Raw genomic sequence first — 18,761 nt, 5'->3', positions numbered from 1 at the left:
CACGTCCAATCCTGCAGCCTGCTTATGACCTGGAAAAAACAGGAGAGACTGGCCAAAGTCCTTGGGCACCTGCACCCTAATGTGAGACTCAAAACAAACTCCTGCTTCCTGGCTTTGGATCAGCCATTGCTGCCGTTTGGGGAGTGAACCAACAGATGAAAGATACTCTCTCTCTCTCTCTCTCTCTCTCTCTCTCTCTCTCTCTCTCTCTCTGTTTCTCCTCTCTCTGTCTTTCCGAAAAATAAACAAATGTTATTTTTAAGGTGATTTTTAAATCACATGGGACATAGGAGATGCAACCTTAATTTCCTCTTTCACACCGCATCAATCAACACAGGAGATTTCTGTGACCCACCCAAGAGGTGAGGGTTCGCCTCCTCTTATCCCACAGTTGTCAGCTTTGCAGGGGATACCAGCCGGGTGTCCTTTAATTCAAGCCAGCTCTGCTGCTGTCTACTTGGAAATGGCAGCAGGTCCCACAGGTGGAGAGTGCAGTCCCCACGATGGCCTCCTCTTACTCAACTTCAGGCAGATATAAATGGGGATTTCCCCATCTCCCTCTTCGGGTCCCACTAATTCCCAAGTGGCTTACAGAACTCAGGAAACAGTCAGGCCTGGCATAGAATTCATCTTTACAATTCCATATGATATCTAAAATGCATATAGCTGGTGTATTATATACATACATGATACAGGCTAGTACCAACGACACAAAGAGATGCCCAGGGCTGGCAGGCAGGGCTGAGAGTTTCATGCCCTCTCTGTCCCTGCTCCTCCAGGAACCTACCTCCATGTGCTCAGCTGTCCTTCCAGGCTTTACAGAGACTTCATCACATAGCATTACTGAGGCACAAACAACCCAGTAGAAAAGATACAGCAGCCATGATCCAGAGCCAACAGACTGAGCGGGGAAGCCCAGTAAACAAAGCTGGACTGGATTTTTCTTGGCCTCTCTGCACAGCATACTTTCCTCTTACACACAGGGGAGGACCTCTGCTGACCTTGCAGAGACCTGCTTCATGGTCAATGCCAGGACGGAAGAGGGACTCAAGCCTGCCTTGGAGGAGAGAAATTCCAATTCCTTTGGCCTTTCCTGGATGAGAAATTAGGAGCTAGGCACCCTAGTTGAAAACTCTCCCTAAATAATTAGTCAGGTCAGGACTCCTTAGAACTGTCAAGGCCATCAAAATCAAGGAAAGTCTGAGAAACTCCCAGTAAAGGAGGGCTAGGCAAACATAACACCCTTGGGGAAGTCCTGGGATAGAAAAGGAACACTAGACAAAAACTAAAGAAACGTGAGGGGCTGGTCACATGGCACAGCTGATTAAGCCTATGTCTACAAGGATGGCATCCTTTTGAGCACTGGTCCCATCTTTTCCACCTCAGCCCCAGCTCCCTGCTGATGTACCTGGGAAAGCAATGAAAGTGGACCCACATGCCTGAGCCCCCATAGTCATGCTAGAGATCCAGGCAGAGGTCCAGTGTTCCAGCTTCAGCACGGCCCAGCCCTAGCCATTGCCCTCTCTCAGTCAATTGCTCACTTTCTATAACTCTTTCAAATAAATAGATCTTTTTAACAACAAGAAGAAATCTGAAAAACAAAAGGATTACAGTGAAGAACAATGTATTCATATTGGATCATGCTTTTTGATCATGCCTTGCTAACCTCTTTAAAAATTTATTTTATTTGAAAGGCAGAGTTACAGAAAGCAGAGACACAGAGAGAGAGAGAGAGAGAGAGATCTTCCATCCACTGGTTTACTGGCCAGGGCTGCACCAGTCCAAAGCCAAGAGCCAGGAGATTCTTCCAGGTCTCCTATGTGGTACAGACATCCAAGGACTTGAGTCACCTTCTGTTGCTTTCTCAGGCCACAGGCAGGAAGATGGATCAGAAATGGACATGAACTGGCATCCATAAGGGAAGCCGGCCCTGCAGGTAGGGGCCTGGCTTTATATGCCACAGCACTCTGATATACAGCAACTCTGTTCTAACTTCACTGTAATTCTGTAAATTTGAAATCATTTCAAAACAAAAAAAGTGGCTGTTTCTTTTATTAAGTCATAACCACACTAAGTTTTGTAATCAAATGAAGATTCAGCAGCATAAACATTAAAATTTGGAGATGAAACAACACACGTAATCTTAACATAAAGAGAAACAGCAATTTAGAGCACATTTATTCCTCTTAGTCCAGTGACCCTTCCTTTGTGGTGCTAACGTTCTGAGATAATTTAAAAAGATGGTAAGATTCTATAACCGACAATATTTATCACTTAGTTTTAAGTTAGTAAACCAGTAACAACCCAGATGTCAGCAATGGCAAAGCAGAAAATTAGGATTCCATGTAATCCAATTTAGCCATTTAAAATTACTACCAAAACAAAGGCTTACAGTAAAAGTCAAAAGTGTAAGTCAAATGCAAACATTTATATTACAAGGCTAATCAGGTAAAAAAAAGTCCAGGCATTTATTAGCTATAAACAATTGTTGGGAAATATTTTCCTCTGACTTAAGAAAAAAGCACTCAAACATGTATTTGAAATTAATGTTAGACATATATATCCTTTCTTAAGCAAAATCACATCTTAACTCCACTCAAAAGTGATCCCTTAGGATTATAATGAAGGATTCAGACTGGATAATATGAGAACCATAACTTTTTCCCTCCTACATATTCTTTATGATTGTTGTTACTTACATAGAGATGGTTTCCAAGGCATCTTCAAAGATGTCCTAGGGAGAATAAAAAACACAATGAATTCCTCCAGAATCAAGAACCCAACACATAAGTGAAAAATGGCTGTGTGCCTGCTCAGATGGTCTGCAAAGCCACAGCTCCATTAGCAGGATTGCTTTCAGAGGAATCAAGCATGTGAATGGATGAGAGGCTTGGTTCCTTGTTTTAAAAACTGGACCCATCTGAAGACACTGGAACTTCTTTGATGCAGTCATCTTCCACCCCGTCACCTCATCCATTCATTATTCACAGAGAATAAAACAAATAAGTTACGCGATTTGCTCAGCTTAGTCTTCTCCCTCTCCATGACCAGCCAAGTGAGTATCCTCTGAATCCCATTTCACACGTAACTACACTCCCCGCCTTTCATCCACGCCAGAGAGCAGCCCTTCATGCTAATCAGCCTATTAAAAAGCAACAAGAGACTGCACACACATTTCACAATCATCCATAGTGACCACCCCTTACTTTCCCCCCCCCACCTACACACACACACACACACACACACACACACACACACACACACACAGACATGACAGCTCCTGGAAAAACCAAACTGAACCTCCCCATGCAGGCATTTAGGATCCACCATAAACCAGCATAATGCTCAAGGCAGCCCCTCTCTCCACAGCTACCACTGCAAGGGTACTTCCAAATGTTTGTGGAACCGGCGCTTGAAAACAAGTCGACTTTAGTGCAGATATGTTGAAATGTGTGCATATTATGAGATCTTCAAGAAGTGTCTGGCAATGTGTACTTTGGAAAACTATGGGAGCTGGGTTTTGGCTTAGCAGTAAAGACTGGCTAACATTCCACATCCTATCTCTGCTCCTGACTCCAACTCCCCACTGGGGTGCACCCTGGGAGACAGGGGGTAACAGCTCAAGTGACTGGATTCCTGTACCCTGGTAGGAGATCTGGATGGAGCCCCCAGCTCCTAGCCTCAGCCTGGCCCAGCACAGAATGTTCCAGGCCTCTGAGGAGTGACTCTGGGTAGCAGCTCTTCGTCTTTCTGTCTTTGCCTTTCAAATAAATAGCATGCCTTAAATAAATAAATAAAAAGAAAATAGTCATTTAATGGAAAAGCTATACATGGAGCTCCAATTATTTTTGCAACAAAATAAACTTATTTTTCCATGGTTCCATGAGCTTTTGAAGCCCCTTCTTATTACTTTAGCCTAAGCCACTAGGAACTCTAATGGCTACTTCACTGGTGTCCCTATTCCCGGAACTTAACACTCTCCATTCAATTCTTCACCAGTTAGATGTATTCTCTTTCCCTTCTTTTAGTAAGCACACACCATTCTAGTACTCTAAACTACTCATGGCACTCAGAATAAGACAAATGCTTCCCGTGCTTTCTAGAACCCTTAACTGGCCTCACCACATCTCTGCCCATTCAAGTCCAGCCACAGGTTGTTTTTCCCATGTTCAATCTTCACCTCTCTGCACCATTCCCTTCCTCCGAATGCTCTTCACTCAACTCTTTTTGCAGCTGACTCCTCATCGTTTGGATCACTCTAGCTAAAAAAGTTAAGGGTAGTAGCTTACTTAGAGTGCCCATCATCTCGGTTATTCTCTTCCATAATCCTTAACATAACCAAGTCATCTTCCTTGTTTACTTGGTTACTGTTTCCTTCAGAGCAGGCCTCTTACTGATTGATTACACACACAAACACACACACACACACACACACAAATCATCAGGGCTTGCCATGGGAATGCTGTTCAATAAATCCTTGTTGCCTAATGAGTGAATGAAACAGATCATCACGGCGATGATTATCACGTTTCATGGAGAGTTATGACACAGATATAGGAAAGTGAGAGAACTTCCCTCTTGTGTGACTATACCAGTCAATGTGTAGATTTGCTGGACTTTATGTCCAGCATGAAAGGAAAAAGGCTGTTTAGACTAAAGACAAGAAACCAAGCTAAGCAGTGGCAGCACTGAATTCAGAATCTGGGGCTCCTGACCTATGAACCCATACTACATCATACTCTGGGAGGAGAGAGGTGAGGTCAAGGGCGGGTGCATGGGTTCCTGGGAGAGGAAGGGGGTTGTGAAGGAAAGGGACTCTGCCCTCAAGCACCCAGCTCAGGCAGAATCAGTTGTGCAGCTCGGAGAGCAGCTGACAGCAGCTGCGCCATCTCTGTTGGCTGCACTCACGCTGACCATTTGCAGGTGAGGGGCTACAGGGTGGGGCATTCCTGGAAGGCAACTACACCCGCCCCCTCTCCATGCAAACCCAACGCAAAAACCCTGAGCTGCTTGGTGCACAACTTGGGAAGGTAGTTCTCCACGGACAGGAACACATATCTCCATTTATGCAAGAAAGACTCCATCCTTATCCTCCAAAAAGAGTCACCTAAAATAACACTGCTCCCTTTCATTCAGTCACCAAACACAGAGGGTTCTAAGTAAAGCATGCTGCAGACAAAAGGCAAAAAATGTTTCAGCTTTGGAAAGAGAAGGATTCAGATTCATGGAGTTTCTGCCAGGCACCAGCCTCAGTCCAAAAGCGATCTCACTTGCCCTTCTCAGCATGTAGCAAATAGACCCAGGCGTTGCTAATGAGCTGCCAACATCACACAGCTGGTGAGTGAAGGAACTGGAGTTCATTCTCAAAGTTTCCTTACATTCTAAGCATTTTTAAAACATTAATAAAAACTACCCCAAACTTGAAAATAAGGTAGTCGGGCAAGAAGAGGGATGAGAAGAGCAGCACCTGATGTCACCCTGCCGCCCTGTTCCAACAGGCCTTCCCTGCTGGTGTTCGACCTTCCTCTTTACACTCTGAGCGTCCAGGCTCTGCGAAGATACTTGTTTAAGACACTTGCATGGTAGAAAAGCTTATCACGAAAAGTGTGGCTCTTCTCCACAAAGAACATTATCCAGCTTGATGTCTCAGTCTGAAAGCTTAATCTCACATGCTTTTCTCTTTACAACTTAGTGATAACCAGTTCCTCACAGACCCTTTTGAATCAGTTTATCATTTCACTGATCCTCTCGTGGCTGGGCTAAAGAAAATCTGGATACATTCATTCTATAGCTTTACCAGCCATAGTTCTCCTTTGTAGAGAGTCCATGTTGACATTCAACATGACAACACAGGAACAGGTTCCCAGTTTCTTAGAGACTGATGGGAGAATCCACCTGCAGCGGGAGTGGAGGAGGAGGGAAATGCCGAAGTCAGACAGCTCAGCCCGACAGATCATAATTCCCAGAAACCAATGACTTGCTTCTCTGTCTCTGTCTCTGTCACGCGAGGGGCCCAGTCCAGGCTCACACTCTCTCTTCCCCTGCAGCCACATCGGGCCCCTCGTCTATGGGATTCCCACCAGACCCTTGGCATGCGCATTTGACGTGTGCTGCCTGCGGCTCCCGAAGCGCCTGCCAAGCGCAGCCCCATGCATTCTTCATGAAGCCTCACTGGTCTCTGCTGCAGTCTCTCTGCTCCTCTGCACTCTTCATCGACTTCCAGTGTTGCTCCTGTGTTGACTGCCGCACCTGCTGGCCTTGACGCGCCACAACGCTGAAGCGGCTCACCGTGTGTGCTCTGGTGGCAACAGGGACAGATAAACACCAGGTGCCTTCCGGTATAAGGGAAGGTCAGCAGAAAACTGAATGCCATGCTGAGAGGAAGGCCAGTGCTTTGGTCTCTCTCGTTCTCCTGGAGCAGACAACTGTGAGAGGCTATTATCCCTGTGCATGGAGTGATTAAGTGCTTTAAATTGCCTTCTAGCTGGCTTCTAAACCTACATAACCTCACAGCGCTCCCAAACCTTTTCAAGAGCTTATCCGGATGCCCTGGCAAGCATCAAGGGCCACCATACACTCCTGGAATCCACTCTACAGCCCAGTCTCAAGTTTTAGGTGCCACCATCAACTCTTAGCAAGTCACTGGTGGCTGACTGGCTGGCTGAGTGCTCTCGGCTGGGGTGGCAGGTCCCAAGCCTGAGCCATCCCACTGGGCACTTTAGCAAGCAGGCTAACTGCCCTGCTAGATGAAGGATCCCTGGGGAGGGAGACCTTGAAGATTCAAGGCTGTCCCCAACCCAAGGCCTGCTCCTTGGTGGGGGATAGACTGACCCCTAACTGCCCCCAGAGGGACAGGGACCTGACCAGGAGCCTGAAGCAGAAGAGGGAAAGCATACGCAACATTGATCAACCCCCAGCACTTTTCCAAACAATCTTCTTCCCAATTTGCTAACTTAGCTTAACTCCAAAGTAGCAAAAATACATTCAAGCGCACTTCACAGACACCAGGATCTGCAGGAATGTTTAAGAACCTTGAAGAAGACACTGATGACAAAAATGTTCACACTTATTTTTACCCTTAGGAAGAAATAATATACTAGTAACACTAGCTATTTCAGCTGTCGTGGCCATTTAGGAAGTGAACTAGCAGATGGAAGATCGCCCTCTTTCTCCCTTCCTCTCTCTTTATAGCTTAAAATAAAAAAACAAAACATAGTAGCCAGCATGTGGCATAGTGTGTCAAGCCGCAGCCTGCGATAGCAGCAGCAACCCATGTGAGCACCAGTTCAAGTGCCAGCTACTCCACTTCCAAGCACCCAGAGTGGCAGCAGCAGACGACCTAACATTTAGGTCCCTGTCACCCACGGGAGAGACCCAGATGGAGTTCTAGGATCCTAGGTTCAGCCTGGGTTGTTGTAGCTTTTGAGAGCGAAAGAACAGACCAAGGGCTGACTGACTGACTTTCTCTCCCCGTCTTTCCAGTAAATTAAATAAACAGATAAATAAAATCTTCAAATTTTAACAAGGAGTATGAGGCAAAGATGACTCCATGAGGGAAAAACGGAAGGAGTAAAACATGATGAAAACTAAATTTAGTTACCATACATCCACAAACTGTATCCCCTCCACAAGTCTCCTGTGCCCCTAGCCCCTCACCTCCTCTGCCTCTTCCTCCATTTTCCCTTTTGCTCATATGGATGACATCATGAGCCTATGAGCAAGCGGGACCGTGTCTCCTTCCATGGCAGTCTCTTAGCCAAGTCCAGCCATGGTGACAAGGTTGAATGGGGGGCTGCAGCCACCTGCTCCTTGGAGAGCGCCACTCACATTCTCCCCACGGAGCTTTCACCCAACATTCCATTCTACTGGCCAATGAAACGGCTTGGCGCACTCCAAGAACTCTAGATACCGAGAATGCTAAGAAGTTACAGAATCTATGCCTGCCTGTGGGGCGCACCTTGTCCACTGCCAAAGAGATGGGACAAGCAAGGGAGGCCTCAACCTCCCCAAGGGGACCAGCACAGGGATTAAGAGCCATGGGCACGGGGATCTGCAAGGCTGCACTGCAAATGCTCCGCGTCCTGGCGTTCAGCCCTGCCCAAAATGGGGGAGCCACAATAATATCAGATGCCAAACTTTATTTTTTTAAAAAGATTTATTTATTTTTATTGGACAGTCAAATATACAGAGAGGAGGAGAGACAAAGATCTTCCGTCCACTGATTCACTCCCCAAGCGGCCACAATAGCTGGAGCTGAGCTGAACGACTCTGGAGCCAGGAGCCAGGAACTTCTTCTGGGTCTCCCACGTGGGTGCAAGGTTTCAAGGCTTTGGACTGTCCACGACTGTCTTCCCAGGCCACAAGCAGGTAGCTGGATGGGTAGCGGGACCCCCAGGACTAGATCCAGTGCCCATATGGGATCCCAGCTGTGTAAGGACCTTAGCTGCTAGGCTACCACACCAGGCCCCACAATTTATTTTTTCAAAAAGATTTATTTATTTTTATTGGAAAGGCTGATTTACAGAGAAAAGGAGAGAGAGAAAGATCTTCCAACTGCTGGGTCCCTCCCAAATGGCTGCAATGGCTAGAAGCTGAGCAGATCCAAAGCCAGGAGTTTCTTCTCAGACTCCCATGCAGGTACAGGGGCCCAAGACTTTGGGCCACCCTCCTCTGCTTTTCCAGATCATCAGCAGGGAACTGGATGGGAAGTGGAGCAGCTAGGACAGGAACTGACACCCAAACAAAATGCTGGCACTTGAAGGCAGAGGATTAGCCAGTTGAACCATCATGCCTGCTTTGTTTTCACAGTGACATTCCAGGAATCCTCAACACTGAATATCTGGCATTTACTAACAGTTGTTAGTGGTTGGCATACTGCTAGATTGGCAATCACCAGAGAAACATGCGTGTTTAAGCGACATCATTCCCTATTGTAACTTTTAAGTTACAATAAACTGTCGACTTTTCTAAATCATGATGAATGTATTTAAAATAAACCTCGATTATGGGCCATGAAGTGACTTTAACAATAAAGATTGAGCACAGAAATTTTTTTCCTTCTAAATAGATAAGTTCTGAAGTCAAACGGTAGGATTAATTTTTTACTCTGTGCACGTCTACCATCCAGTCTCTATAACCCATTTGCCAAGCTCAGAGTGGCTCGTGGCCTTCTGGAATACGTAAATCGCCCAGGCAGATCTGGGGGTGTCATCGTTTGCATCGTATGGAGTTTCCTGTCGCACAGGAGAGCACCCATGCTTTCAGAAGATGAAAGTAAAACTCCACTTCAGCATCCCTGAGCCTGCGTCTGTGGAGTGGAAATCTCACTCCCACCCCCAAAGGACAGACTCCATATAAAACCTAACCGACCCTCAGAGACCTTGATCCAAGGGGACCAAGCCATGGGGGCCCACCTGCCTTACCACTCATCCTGTGAGTCCCTGTCTGTCACCACGTGTGGCTGTCCCTTACAAGGAAAACACTGCGTGATTCTCAATGCTCACGAGAGAGAAGCAGGAAGAGAACCCTCAGATACAGCAGACCAAAATGGAAAGAAGGTGGCAGAGCAGACTTCTGAAACTGTCTGGAAGATTTGTAAGCTCTGATTTTTATACATTTAGTTTAAAAAAAAACAAATAGAAATTTTCAAACATTACTCCAAATTAAGGGTTTATTTGAAAGATTCAATGACAAACAGTAAGAAAAAGTTCATGCCTTAACATGTTTTATTGTGAAATTTCATCCCTCAAGATTAAAAGTAATTTCCCAGGCTGGCATGGTAGCTTAGCAAGCTAATCCTCTGCCTGTAGCACTGGCATCCCATATGGGTGCCAGTTCAAGCCCAGGCTGCTCCACTTCCCATCCAGCTCCCTGCCTGTGGCCCGGGAAAGCAGTCGAGGACAGCCCAAAGCTTTGGGACCCTGCACCCGCGTGGGAGACCCGGAAGAGGCTCCTGGCTTCGGATTGGCTCAGCTGAAGCTGTTGCAGCCGCCTAGGGAGTGAATCATCGGACGGAAGATCTTCCTCTCTGTCTCTCCTCTCTGTATATCTGCCTTTCCAATAAATAAAATTAATCTTAAAAAAACGAATTTCCTACCCTCTTCAGTGTATCATTACATATTTCTTACTCTAACAGTAGCTGATTAAAAAAAATGTATTTATTTTTATTAGAAAGTCAGGTTTACAGAAAGACAGAGAAAAAGATCTTTCGTCTGCTGATTCACTTCAAGTGGCAACAATAGCCAGAGCTAAGCCGATCTGAAGCCAGGAGCCAGGTGCCTCCTCCAGGACCCATGCGGGTGCAGAGTCCCAAGGCTTTGGGCCACAAACAGGGAGCTGGGTGGGAAGAGGAGCAGCCAGCACATGAACCAGCGCCCATGTGGGGATCCTGGAGTGTGTAAAGCAAGGATTTAGCCACTGAGTCATTGTGCTGGGCCCTCTCTGTGTTTCCTAAATCTTTATTTTTACCCCAAACTCACAGATCTGACAGTAAAAGTGGTGACATAGAGTAACGGATATTTGAAGGAGAACAATTGCTTTGAATGAATTTAGGAATTGTGAGTGATCAAATACATTTAACGTATTTCTACTTCGAGACTATTACGTATCCGTGAGTTACACTTGAACTGATTCACCCAAACACCCACTGAACACCAACAGGCCCAGCGTCAGAAAAGAAGGGTCCCTTCTGAGCTTCGGAGAACTCCCCCTCCTGGAGACAGAAGCGTGTACAGCCACAAGACCACTAAGGAACGACACGCCCCCGTCACTGCAAGAGGGGTGTGAGGAGAAAGCAAGAGCCAAGGACTTGGAGAAGGCTGCAAGGTAGCAGAGAACGCACTGCAATCCCGTTCCCCACGGGCCTAAGTCTGCAGTACTCACCTAGCACACCACGAGGGACGGAGGGAGCCGAGGACATTCGGTCCATCCCCACGGTGCCCACAAGGAGCGAGCGATGAAACAGTGCGGAAGTGACCCATGCCACCCCCGGAAGAGCTCCAAAACACACAGCTCCCCACGTCCGGCGCCTAAGACACAAGGGGTGCTTATACAAAGCAACAGGGGGCTGTGACTACCAACAAGGTCCCATGTGCCAGTGAACCTTGCGTGCAGGTGAGAAAGGATCCCACGACTTGATTTAACTGCCACTCTGTGGGGAACCTGAAGAAGTGCTGTATGTTCTTGGCAGGACATTTTACTCTAGTCTGCACAGGCCCTTTAGATCTGGTGGGCAAGGAGGTTGCACTGAACTTGAAGAAAGCTGGGAGTCAAGTAAACTCAGCTAAGCCTGCTGCCGCCTGCGTTTGGTTTACCAGCCGGGGAGGGTTCAGGCCGAGCTCCCAGACCTCAATGCATCCATTTCTCTCTCCACCTTTTTCTCCCCTCGTGTCTCCACTGCACACCCTGCCCTTCTATTTCACTCAGGTAGTATCACCCACATACGGGTGATACCCACAGGACCCAGGAGACAGCCATAGTAGCCAGCAAGGAGGATCAAAGGGGTAGAGTGCGTGCCAGTTGCTGGCACACTGGGTGCCTGTCAAGGCAATCATGACAGCACGAGGACACGAGCCCTTCCCTCCTTGTTTCACAAGCATACACTCCTGGAAGCATCACACGCTGAGTCAGGTGCTTATCTGTCTACGGAACGAGCTTGCCTCTCCTCCCCAACTCCTATCACTGTGAATCAACACACACATGACGTGAATAACACAATCAGCACAGCAGAGTTGGGCTTGCAGGTTAAACCTGTCTGGATCTGACTCTAAGTGTCTACCCTTGACCTTGATCCTCCATCACCTGATGTAAGCAATGGAGATTCCTTCCACCTGCCAGAACTGCTGCAAAGTCATGTATGAGATTTATCAGGTCACACTCAGACGGAGAGTGCATACTTCTTAAAACTCTTGTTTAAAGATGTATTAGCGGGCCCAGCACAGTAGCCTAGTAGCTAAAGTCCTCGCCTCACACATGCCAGGATCCCATATACGCACCAGCTCTAACGCCAGCAGTCCTGCTTCCCATCCAGCTGCCTGCTTGTGACCTGAGAAAGCTCTCGAGGATGGCCCAAAGCCTTGGGACCCTGCACCTGTGTGGGAGACCTGGAAGAGGCTCCAGGCTCTTGGCTTCAGATTGGCTCAGCTCGAGCTGTGTGGCCGCTTGGGGAGTAAATCATAGGACAGAAGATCTTCCTCTCTGTCTCTCCTCCTCTCTGTATATCTGACTGTCCAATAAAAATTAAAATCTTTTTTTTAAAAAAAAGATGTATCTGCCTTATGTATTGCCAATGTAAAACGACGAAGAGGAGAGAAACTGGTTTACTCTCCAAATGCCTTCCACAGCCAGAGCTAGGCCAGGCCAGTGTCAAGGCCCAGTACTCCATCCACGTCTCCCACGTGGTTGACGAGGACCATCACGTGCTGTTTTCTCATCAGCAGGATACTGGGTCCGCCAGGACTCAAGCTGGCCCTCAGACACAGGGCTACAGTGTTGCAAGTGGCAGGTTACCCCACCTGTGTCACAACACTCACCTCTTTCTCAATAATTTCTCACACCAAACTGTTAGAATGTCTCTTTGAAAACAGCAAAGAAAGAAACAACATGAGAAAATTCATAGCAAATTCATATTTATTCAAAATTGTTAACTCACGAGCACACTCAAAATGCCTTCTCTCCTCCCATCTCGTAACAGCTTCATCTTCTTTCACACCCAGACCCTAATTACCTAGTTGGCTGCCCGTGCAAAAGCAACAACCACCACCACCGTTAACTTGAACGCACAGATTCTCCAAAGCCTCACAGGACCTCAGTACACTTGGGAGCAGCCTGACCTTGGCCAGCACACCCCACCCCTGAGGGCTCCGGCATCCTTATATGTAAACCAGAGACGTGAGCTTGTTGCCAGCCCCTTGTTCCAAATCCTGAATTTCCAGAGCAAAATCAAAGTCCCTCCCACAGCCATACTAAACTCTATGGAAAAGACTGACATTCAGAGAGTCTGCATCCAAAGGACCCTCCGGGCTCTACAGGCTGGAGCCAAAGCTGTGGCACTAACCTGGTGCTGGAGAGCTGGCTTTGTAAAGTCAGGACCAGGCAAAGCAGGGACCAAGGATGCTTTGAAATTTCCAACCAATTCTAGCCTAGTATAGGGTAGCCAGAGGAATTCCAATACCACCACCAGGTGTCGCTCTTACAAAAAAGTTGACTAGGATAGTGTTGCTTTACTTTCTATGAACACATGGATTATCATGTCTAAAAAAAGCAACAGTTTGGTGACGGTAGTTTTCCCTTTCTGAATTTCATTATAAATATAGACAGAGCTGCAACTTAAGGGAGGAGTTAAATTCAAAACTTAACACTTAAGAAATAAAAGGAACATCCGTAGTTCCGGCCATAACCTCATGGGGGAACATTCAAATGATGTGCACGATGGGGTATGATATAAACCAAAGACTGCGTGAAGAACACAACTTCTTCACAATTACACAGTTCCATTTGTTTTCCCCCAGACAGGCAAATTCTCTTACTCCCTGTGGATATTCCTCAGCTCTTGCTTTTATGGTTGTAAAATGAGCTTTGTGAGTCGCTGTGTCAAGCCCCCTGCGCCAGCCTAGTTCCAAGCCGAGCTAGTCCACAGAGAGCACGGAGTACGTAAGGCACAGCACTTTTGCAAAGGAGTATTTATCACACAAAGCAAACGGAAGCACAAGACGAACTTCCACTGCTCCAAACTGCTTAACCATGAAGCTCTATCTCACGGGAGTGTTTTTAAATTAAATGGAACAGAGTTTACGCAGCTTCATTCTTTGAGCAGTCGCACACCTCATCGATTCACTCCCAGGCTGAAGACTTGGACGCCTAATTCACAGGTAATTATAAAATGTGTGCATTTCACCCCTCCAGTGACTGTTGCTGCTCCATTCTGGTAGCACTAACCACCACCACCACCACCACCATAGGTAACGCTGCCAAAATGCTGAGCACTGCTCTAAATCCTTAACATGCCTGAACTCAATTAATCCTCCTCCAATTAACAACCCAAACAGAAGATGCTTCACAGTATCCAACGGAGGAAACTAAAACTCACAGATTTAACTAATTTAGTCACACCTGAACCTCAGTTTTACCATCTGTGCAATGGACAGAATAGCACTTAATTTACATTACTGATATGCGATTTATTGAACATAATGCATTTTTAAATTTATTTATTTACTAGAAAGGCAGAATGAATGACAGAGAGAGTCTTCCTTTTACTCAGTCACTTCCCAAATGGCCATAACAGCCATTGTTGGGCAGACTGAAGCCAGGAGCTAGGAACTCCATCTAACTCTCGTAGGTGGACAGCAGGCGCCAAGTACTTGAGCCACCTGCTGCTGCCTCCCCGGGCACATCAGCAGTGGGCAGGATCGCAAGTCCCCCAGCAGCTGGGACTTGAGCCACACTTGACAGAGGATGCCAGCACCACAAGTAGTGGCTTCATCCACTGCACCCAACGCTGGCCCCCAAGATAAGCTATTTAATGCATCCACAGTGTTGACACACCCCCAAAACATAGGCTTAGTAACCTCTCAGTCTCATAAAGTGGTTCCACACCCCAAGTCTCCTGTGCAGCCCCAAGATGTGCCAGGCACCATTCTCCTCGACCCTAAAACTTGGCAACCACAAGAGAAGATAACAGAATTCACACTCCCTTGTAGGCCAGCTCCAAAGAATGTCTTCAAAAAAGAGCCCAGCACCCATCCCTCTACACAGGCTCTCGGATGGAGCAGATCCTGAGCAGGAAATCTTCCATCAGGCCCACAAACCGAGAGGCCCCTGATGCAGGAGAGAGGACTGCAGCTCACGTGCTTGGCTGCCACGGCTGGTTCCAACCCCACTTCCCCACACACACCAGCCTGTGACCTTCAGCACGCTGCAAGCCTTCTTCATGCCTCAATTTCCTGTCTCACCAGGTCAGTCTGTGGGTTAAACACCACATGTGAGAACACACTGATAGTCGTGTTTGGAACTCAGCAGTCCTGGAGCGCCCATCTGAGTGGCACTATGCCTTAGAGCCCGGAGGAGGACACGGAGCGGCCAGGGCGTTACACTCCCCACCCCACAGCTGCAGCCTCTCGTGGCATCTCCTGTGATTTCTAGGTTAGTGACACGGGGGCCAGATTCCCAGAACCCCTTGCTCAGGGCCCAGTGCTACAGAGGCAGGCTGGACCGCAGCTGGCTGGGGACACTGCTGGATCCGTCTGCACAACCTGGGCGGCTGTGAAGGAAACACCCCCCTCCTGACTGCCAAACACTCAACTTGATTCACCTTTGTGGCCCGATTCTTCAGTGGCCTATCCTAGAATCCAAGACCTCAGACCGCTCCTTTACTGTATTTGGATGGTCCTGGCTTTTAATTTTTAATTTTTCTTAAAGGAAAAAAAAAGTCTTGATGGTGGAGGAGGTGGCAAGCAGAAGTTATTTTTTAAATACAGAGTGAGAGCTGACACTGGCACAGTAGGGGAAGCTGTCACCTGTAATGGCCAGTACCCCCAGTGGGCATCAGCCTGTGTCCCAGTTGCTCCACTTCCTATCCAGCTCCCTGCTAGGGGCCTGGAAAAGCAGTCGAAAATGATTCAAGTGCTTGGGCCGCTGCACCCATGTGGGACACCCAGATGAAGCTCCAGGCTCCTGACTTCAGCCTTACTGAGCTGAGCAGCCCCAGCTATTGTGACCATTTGGGGAGTGAAGCAGTGAATAAAAGATCTCTCTGTTTCTACTTCTCTGCAATGTTGACTTTCAAATAAATAAACCTTTAAAGATATAGACTAATGGGGCGGGTGTCTGGCTGAGTGGCTGAGAAGCCCATGACTTGTCTGGGCGTGCCTGGGTTCAAGGCCTGGATTTGATCTTGATCTTAGCTTCCTCTGAGATTTCCCCTAGGAAGACGTAGGCTAGTGGTGTCCCTGCCACACATGGAAGACTCCGACTGAGCTCCTAGGCCCCGGCTTCTGCCTGGCCCAGCCCTTAGACCCTGTGGACTTTTGGGGAGGGAACCAGCAGATGGGAGTTCTCTGTCTCTTTGCTCTCAAATAAATGCAACTTTAAAAGACACACATTACACTGAGCCAGGGTTGTGGCACCATGTGTTGAACTGCCACCTGTGACACCAGCATCCCACATGAGCAACAGTTCAAGTCCCAGTTGTTCTGTTTCATATCTAGCTCCCTATTAATGCATCCAGGAAGGCAACAGAAGATGGCCCAAGCACTTGGGCCCCTGCCATTCCCATGGCAGACCAATGTGGGTCCCTACTCCGGCCTGGCTCAGCTGCACACTCCCATGGCAGACCAATGTGGGTCCCCGGCTCCAGCCTGGCTCAGCTCCAGGCATTGCAGCCATTTTGGGGAGTGAAGCAGCAAATGGGGGGTCTCATTCTCTGCTTTTCTATTACTTTGTCTTGCAAATAATTAAAACCTTTAAAAATAAAAATAAAATGCAAGAGCTAAACAGAGATAAATAGAGAAACAATTTGAGAATATAGGGCATTACAGTTAACATTTTAGGATTTCAATTGGAACTATAGCTAAGTATTAAACAAAAGATGTTAAATTTAAAGAGTTTAAGATTTATTTATTTGGGCCCGGCGCGGTGACGCAGTGGTTAAGGTCCTCACCTTGCACGCCCGGGATCCCATATGGGCGCCGGTTCTAATCCCGGTGGCCCCTCTTCCCATCCAGCTCCCTGCTTGTGGCCCGGGAGAGCAGTCGAGGACGGCCCAAGGCTTTGGGACCCTGCACCCGTGTGGGAGACCCAGAAGAGGCTCCTGGCTTTGGATCGGCATAGCATCGGCCGTTGCGCTCACTTGGGGAGTGAATCATCGGATGGAAGATCTTCCTCTCTGTCTCTCCTCTCTGTATATCCGCCTTTCCAATAAAAATAAAATAAATCTTTAAAAAAAAAAAAAAGATTTATTTATTTGAAAGATAGTTACAGAGAGAGAAAAGACGGAAAGACAGATCAAGAAAGATGTTGCGTCTGCCAGCTCATCCCCCACCCCCAAATAGACACAAGAGCCAGAGCTGAGTGGATCTGCAGCCAGGCGCCCCCTCCAGGACTCTCATATGGGTGCAGAGGCCCAAACACTTAGGCACATCAGCAGGGAGCCTGACCAGAAGTGGAGCAGCTGGGACTTGAACCAGCACCCATAAGAGATGCTGGGCGACACAGGTCTTGGCTTTATCTGCTATGGCTCAGCGCAGGTCCCAGAATCCAGATTGTTTACTGTGTATTTCTTTAAGGCAAGTCTGTGTTGGCAAAGGAAGAAACGAGAAAGAATCCAGTACTGTCACCCCTGGCGAGTGTCTTGACCTCGCCAGAGATCAGTTACCCTGTAGGCCAAACCCTGCCTACTTGCCTGTCTTTACAAATTACATTTTATAAAAACACAATCACATTCAATCATGTACTTTTTGTTTAAGGTTGCTTTCCTATTAAAACCAGAGATGGGTAGTTGCAACTGAGATCCATGTGTCTACAAAATCAGAAACATTTAATACCTGAACCCCCATACACTGCTTGCCTGGCATCATACACATGGATGACCTACACACCCTTTCCTGTACCTCGTGAGGAACTTTGAGGATGGAGTGAGAAACAGCTGTGAAAAATCTCTAAAATAATGTCTAAAGAAACTCTTACAAGCCAATATGAAACGTAATCAAAAAGTGTAACAAGGGAGCTGGCATTGTAGGACAGCAGGGTAAGCCACTGCCCGAGTGGCTGGCATCTCATCTGTGTGGCCGTTTCAGTTCCTGCCACTCTACTTCTAATCCAGCTTCCTTCCGGTGCACCTGGAAAAGTAGCTGAAGATGGCACAGGTGCTTGTGCACCTGCCACCACATACGAGACCCAGAGTCCCAGCTCCAGGCTTCAGCCTGGCCCAGCCAGCTACTCTGGCTATTTGGGGGTGAATCAATGGATTGAACGTATCTCTCTCTTCCTTTCCTTGTACAACTGCCTTTCAATTAAATAAACAAATCTTTTATTTAATAGGAAAAAAAAAAGCCTAACAGATAAAGGTGGGACCAAGCTAACAAATTTGGAAGTATAGGAGCTGGTATGATGGCTCAACTGGCTAATCCTCCTCCTATGGCACCAGCAACCCATATGGGTGCCAGTTCATGTCCCAAAAGCTCCAGCTCCAATCAAGCTCCCTGCATATAACCTGGAAAAGCAATGGAAGATGGCTCAAGTCCTCGGGTTCCTGAAACCTCGTGGGAAAGCAAGAAGAAGCTCCTGCTCCTGACTCCTGGCTATGGATGGCTCAGTTCTGGTACTGAGGACATCTGGGGATTGAACCACCAGAGGGAAAAAAATCTGTTTCTCCTTCTCTGTATATATCTGCCTCTCAAATAAAAATAAATAAATCTTTAAAAAGCAATTTGGAAGTGTACTTAACAATGAGGTGTTACACCAATCACATCCTGTATGGGCTCCAGCTCACATCCTGGCTGCTCCACTTCCAATCCAGCTCTCTGTAAATGTCCTGGAAAAACAGCTGAGGATGGGCCAAGTCCTGGGGCTCCTGCACCCACGGGAGAGACCTACAGGAAGATCCCAGCTCCTGGGTTGGGCCTGACCCAGCGGATAAACCAGCAGATGAAAGACTTCACTTTCTCTGCCTTTCCCTCGCTCTAAGTCCATCTTTCAAATATAGAAGTAAAATACAGTGTTGTCATTTCCACATATTAGCAAAAAAAAAAAATTGTAAGACTGGC

The 18,761-nt window shown here is 47.3% G+C and overlaps 1 protein-coding gene across 2 annotated transcripts in view; it reads right to left on the bottom strand.

The window, feature by feature from the left end:
- TTC39B (tetratricopeptide repeat domain 39B) overlaps positions 1-18,761 on the bottom strand; it is a 112,650-nt gene that overhangs the window by 80,310 nt on the left and 13,579 nt on the right. For both annotated transcript variants that reach the window (XM_040963497.1, XM_040963498.1), the window contains exon 2: positions 2,700-2,734. In XM_040963497.1, coding sequence (XP_040819431.1) covers positions 2,700-2,734 — 35 coding nt within the window. The remainder of the gene's footprint in view (positions 1-2,699; positions 2,735-18,761) is intronic.

Source organism: Ochotona curzoniae, unplaced genomic scaffold, assembly GCF_017591425.1.
Source record: "Ochotona curzoniae isolate NIBS_2020 unplaced genomic scaffold, NIBS_Ocur_1.0 scaffold_3208, whole genome shotgun sequence".
Lineage (NCBI taxonomy): Eukaryota > Metazoa > Chordata > Mammalia > Lagomorpha > Ochotonidae > Ochotona > Ochotona curzoniae.
The sequence above is the reverse complement of the archived record's forward strand: the minus strand, read 5'-3'. Positions and strand labels throughout refer to the sequence as shown.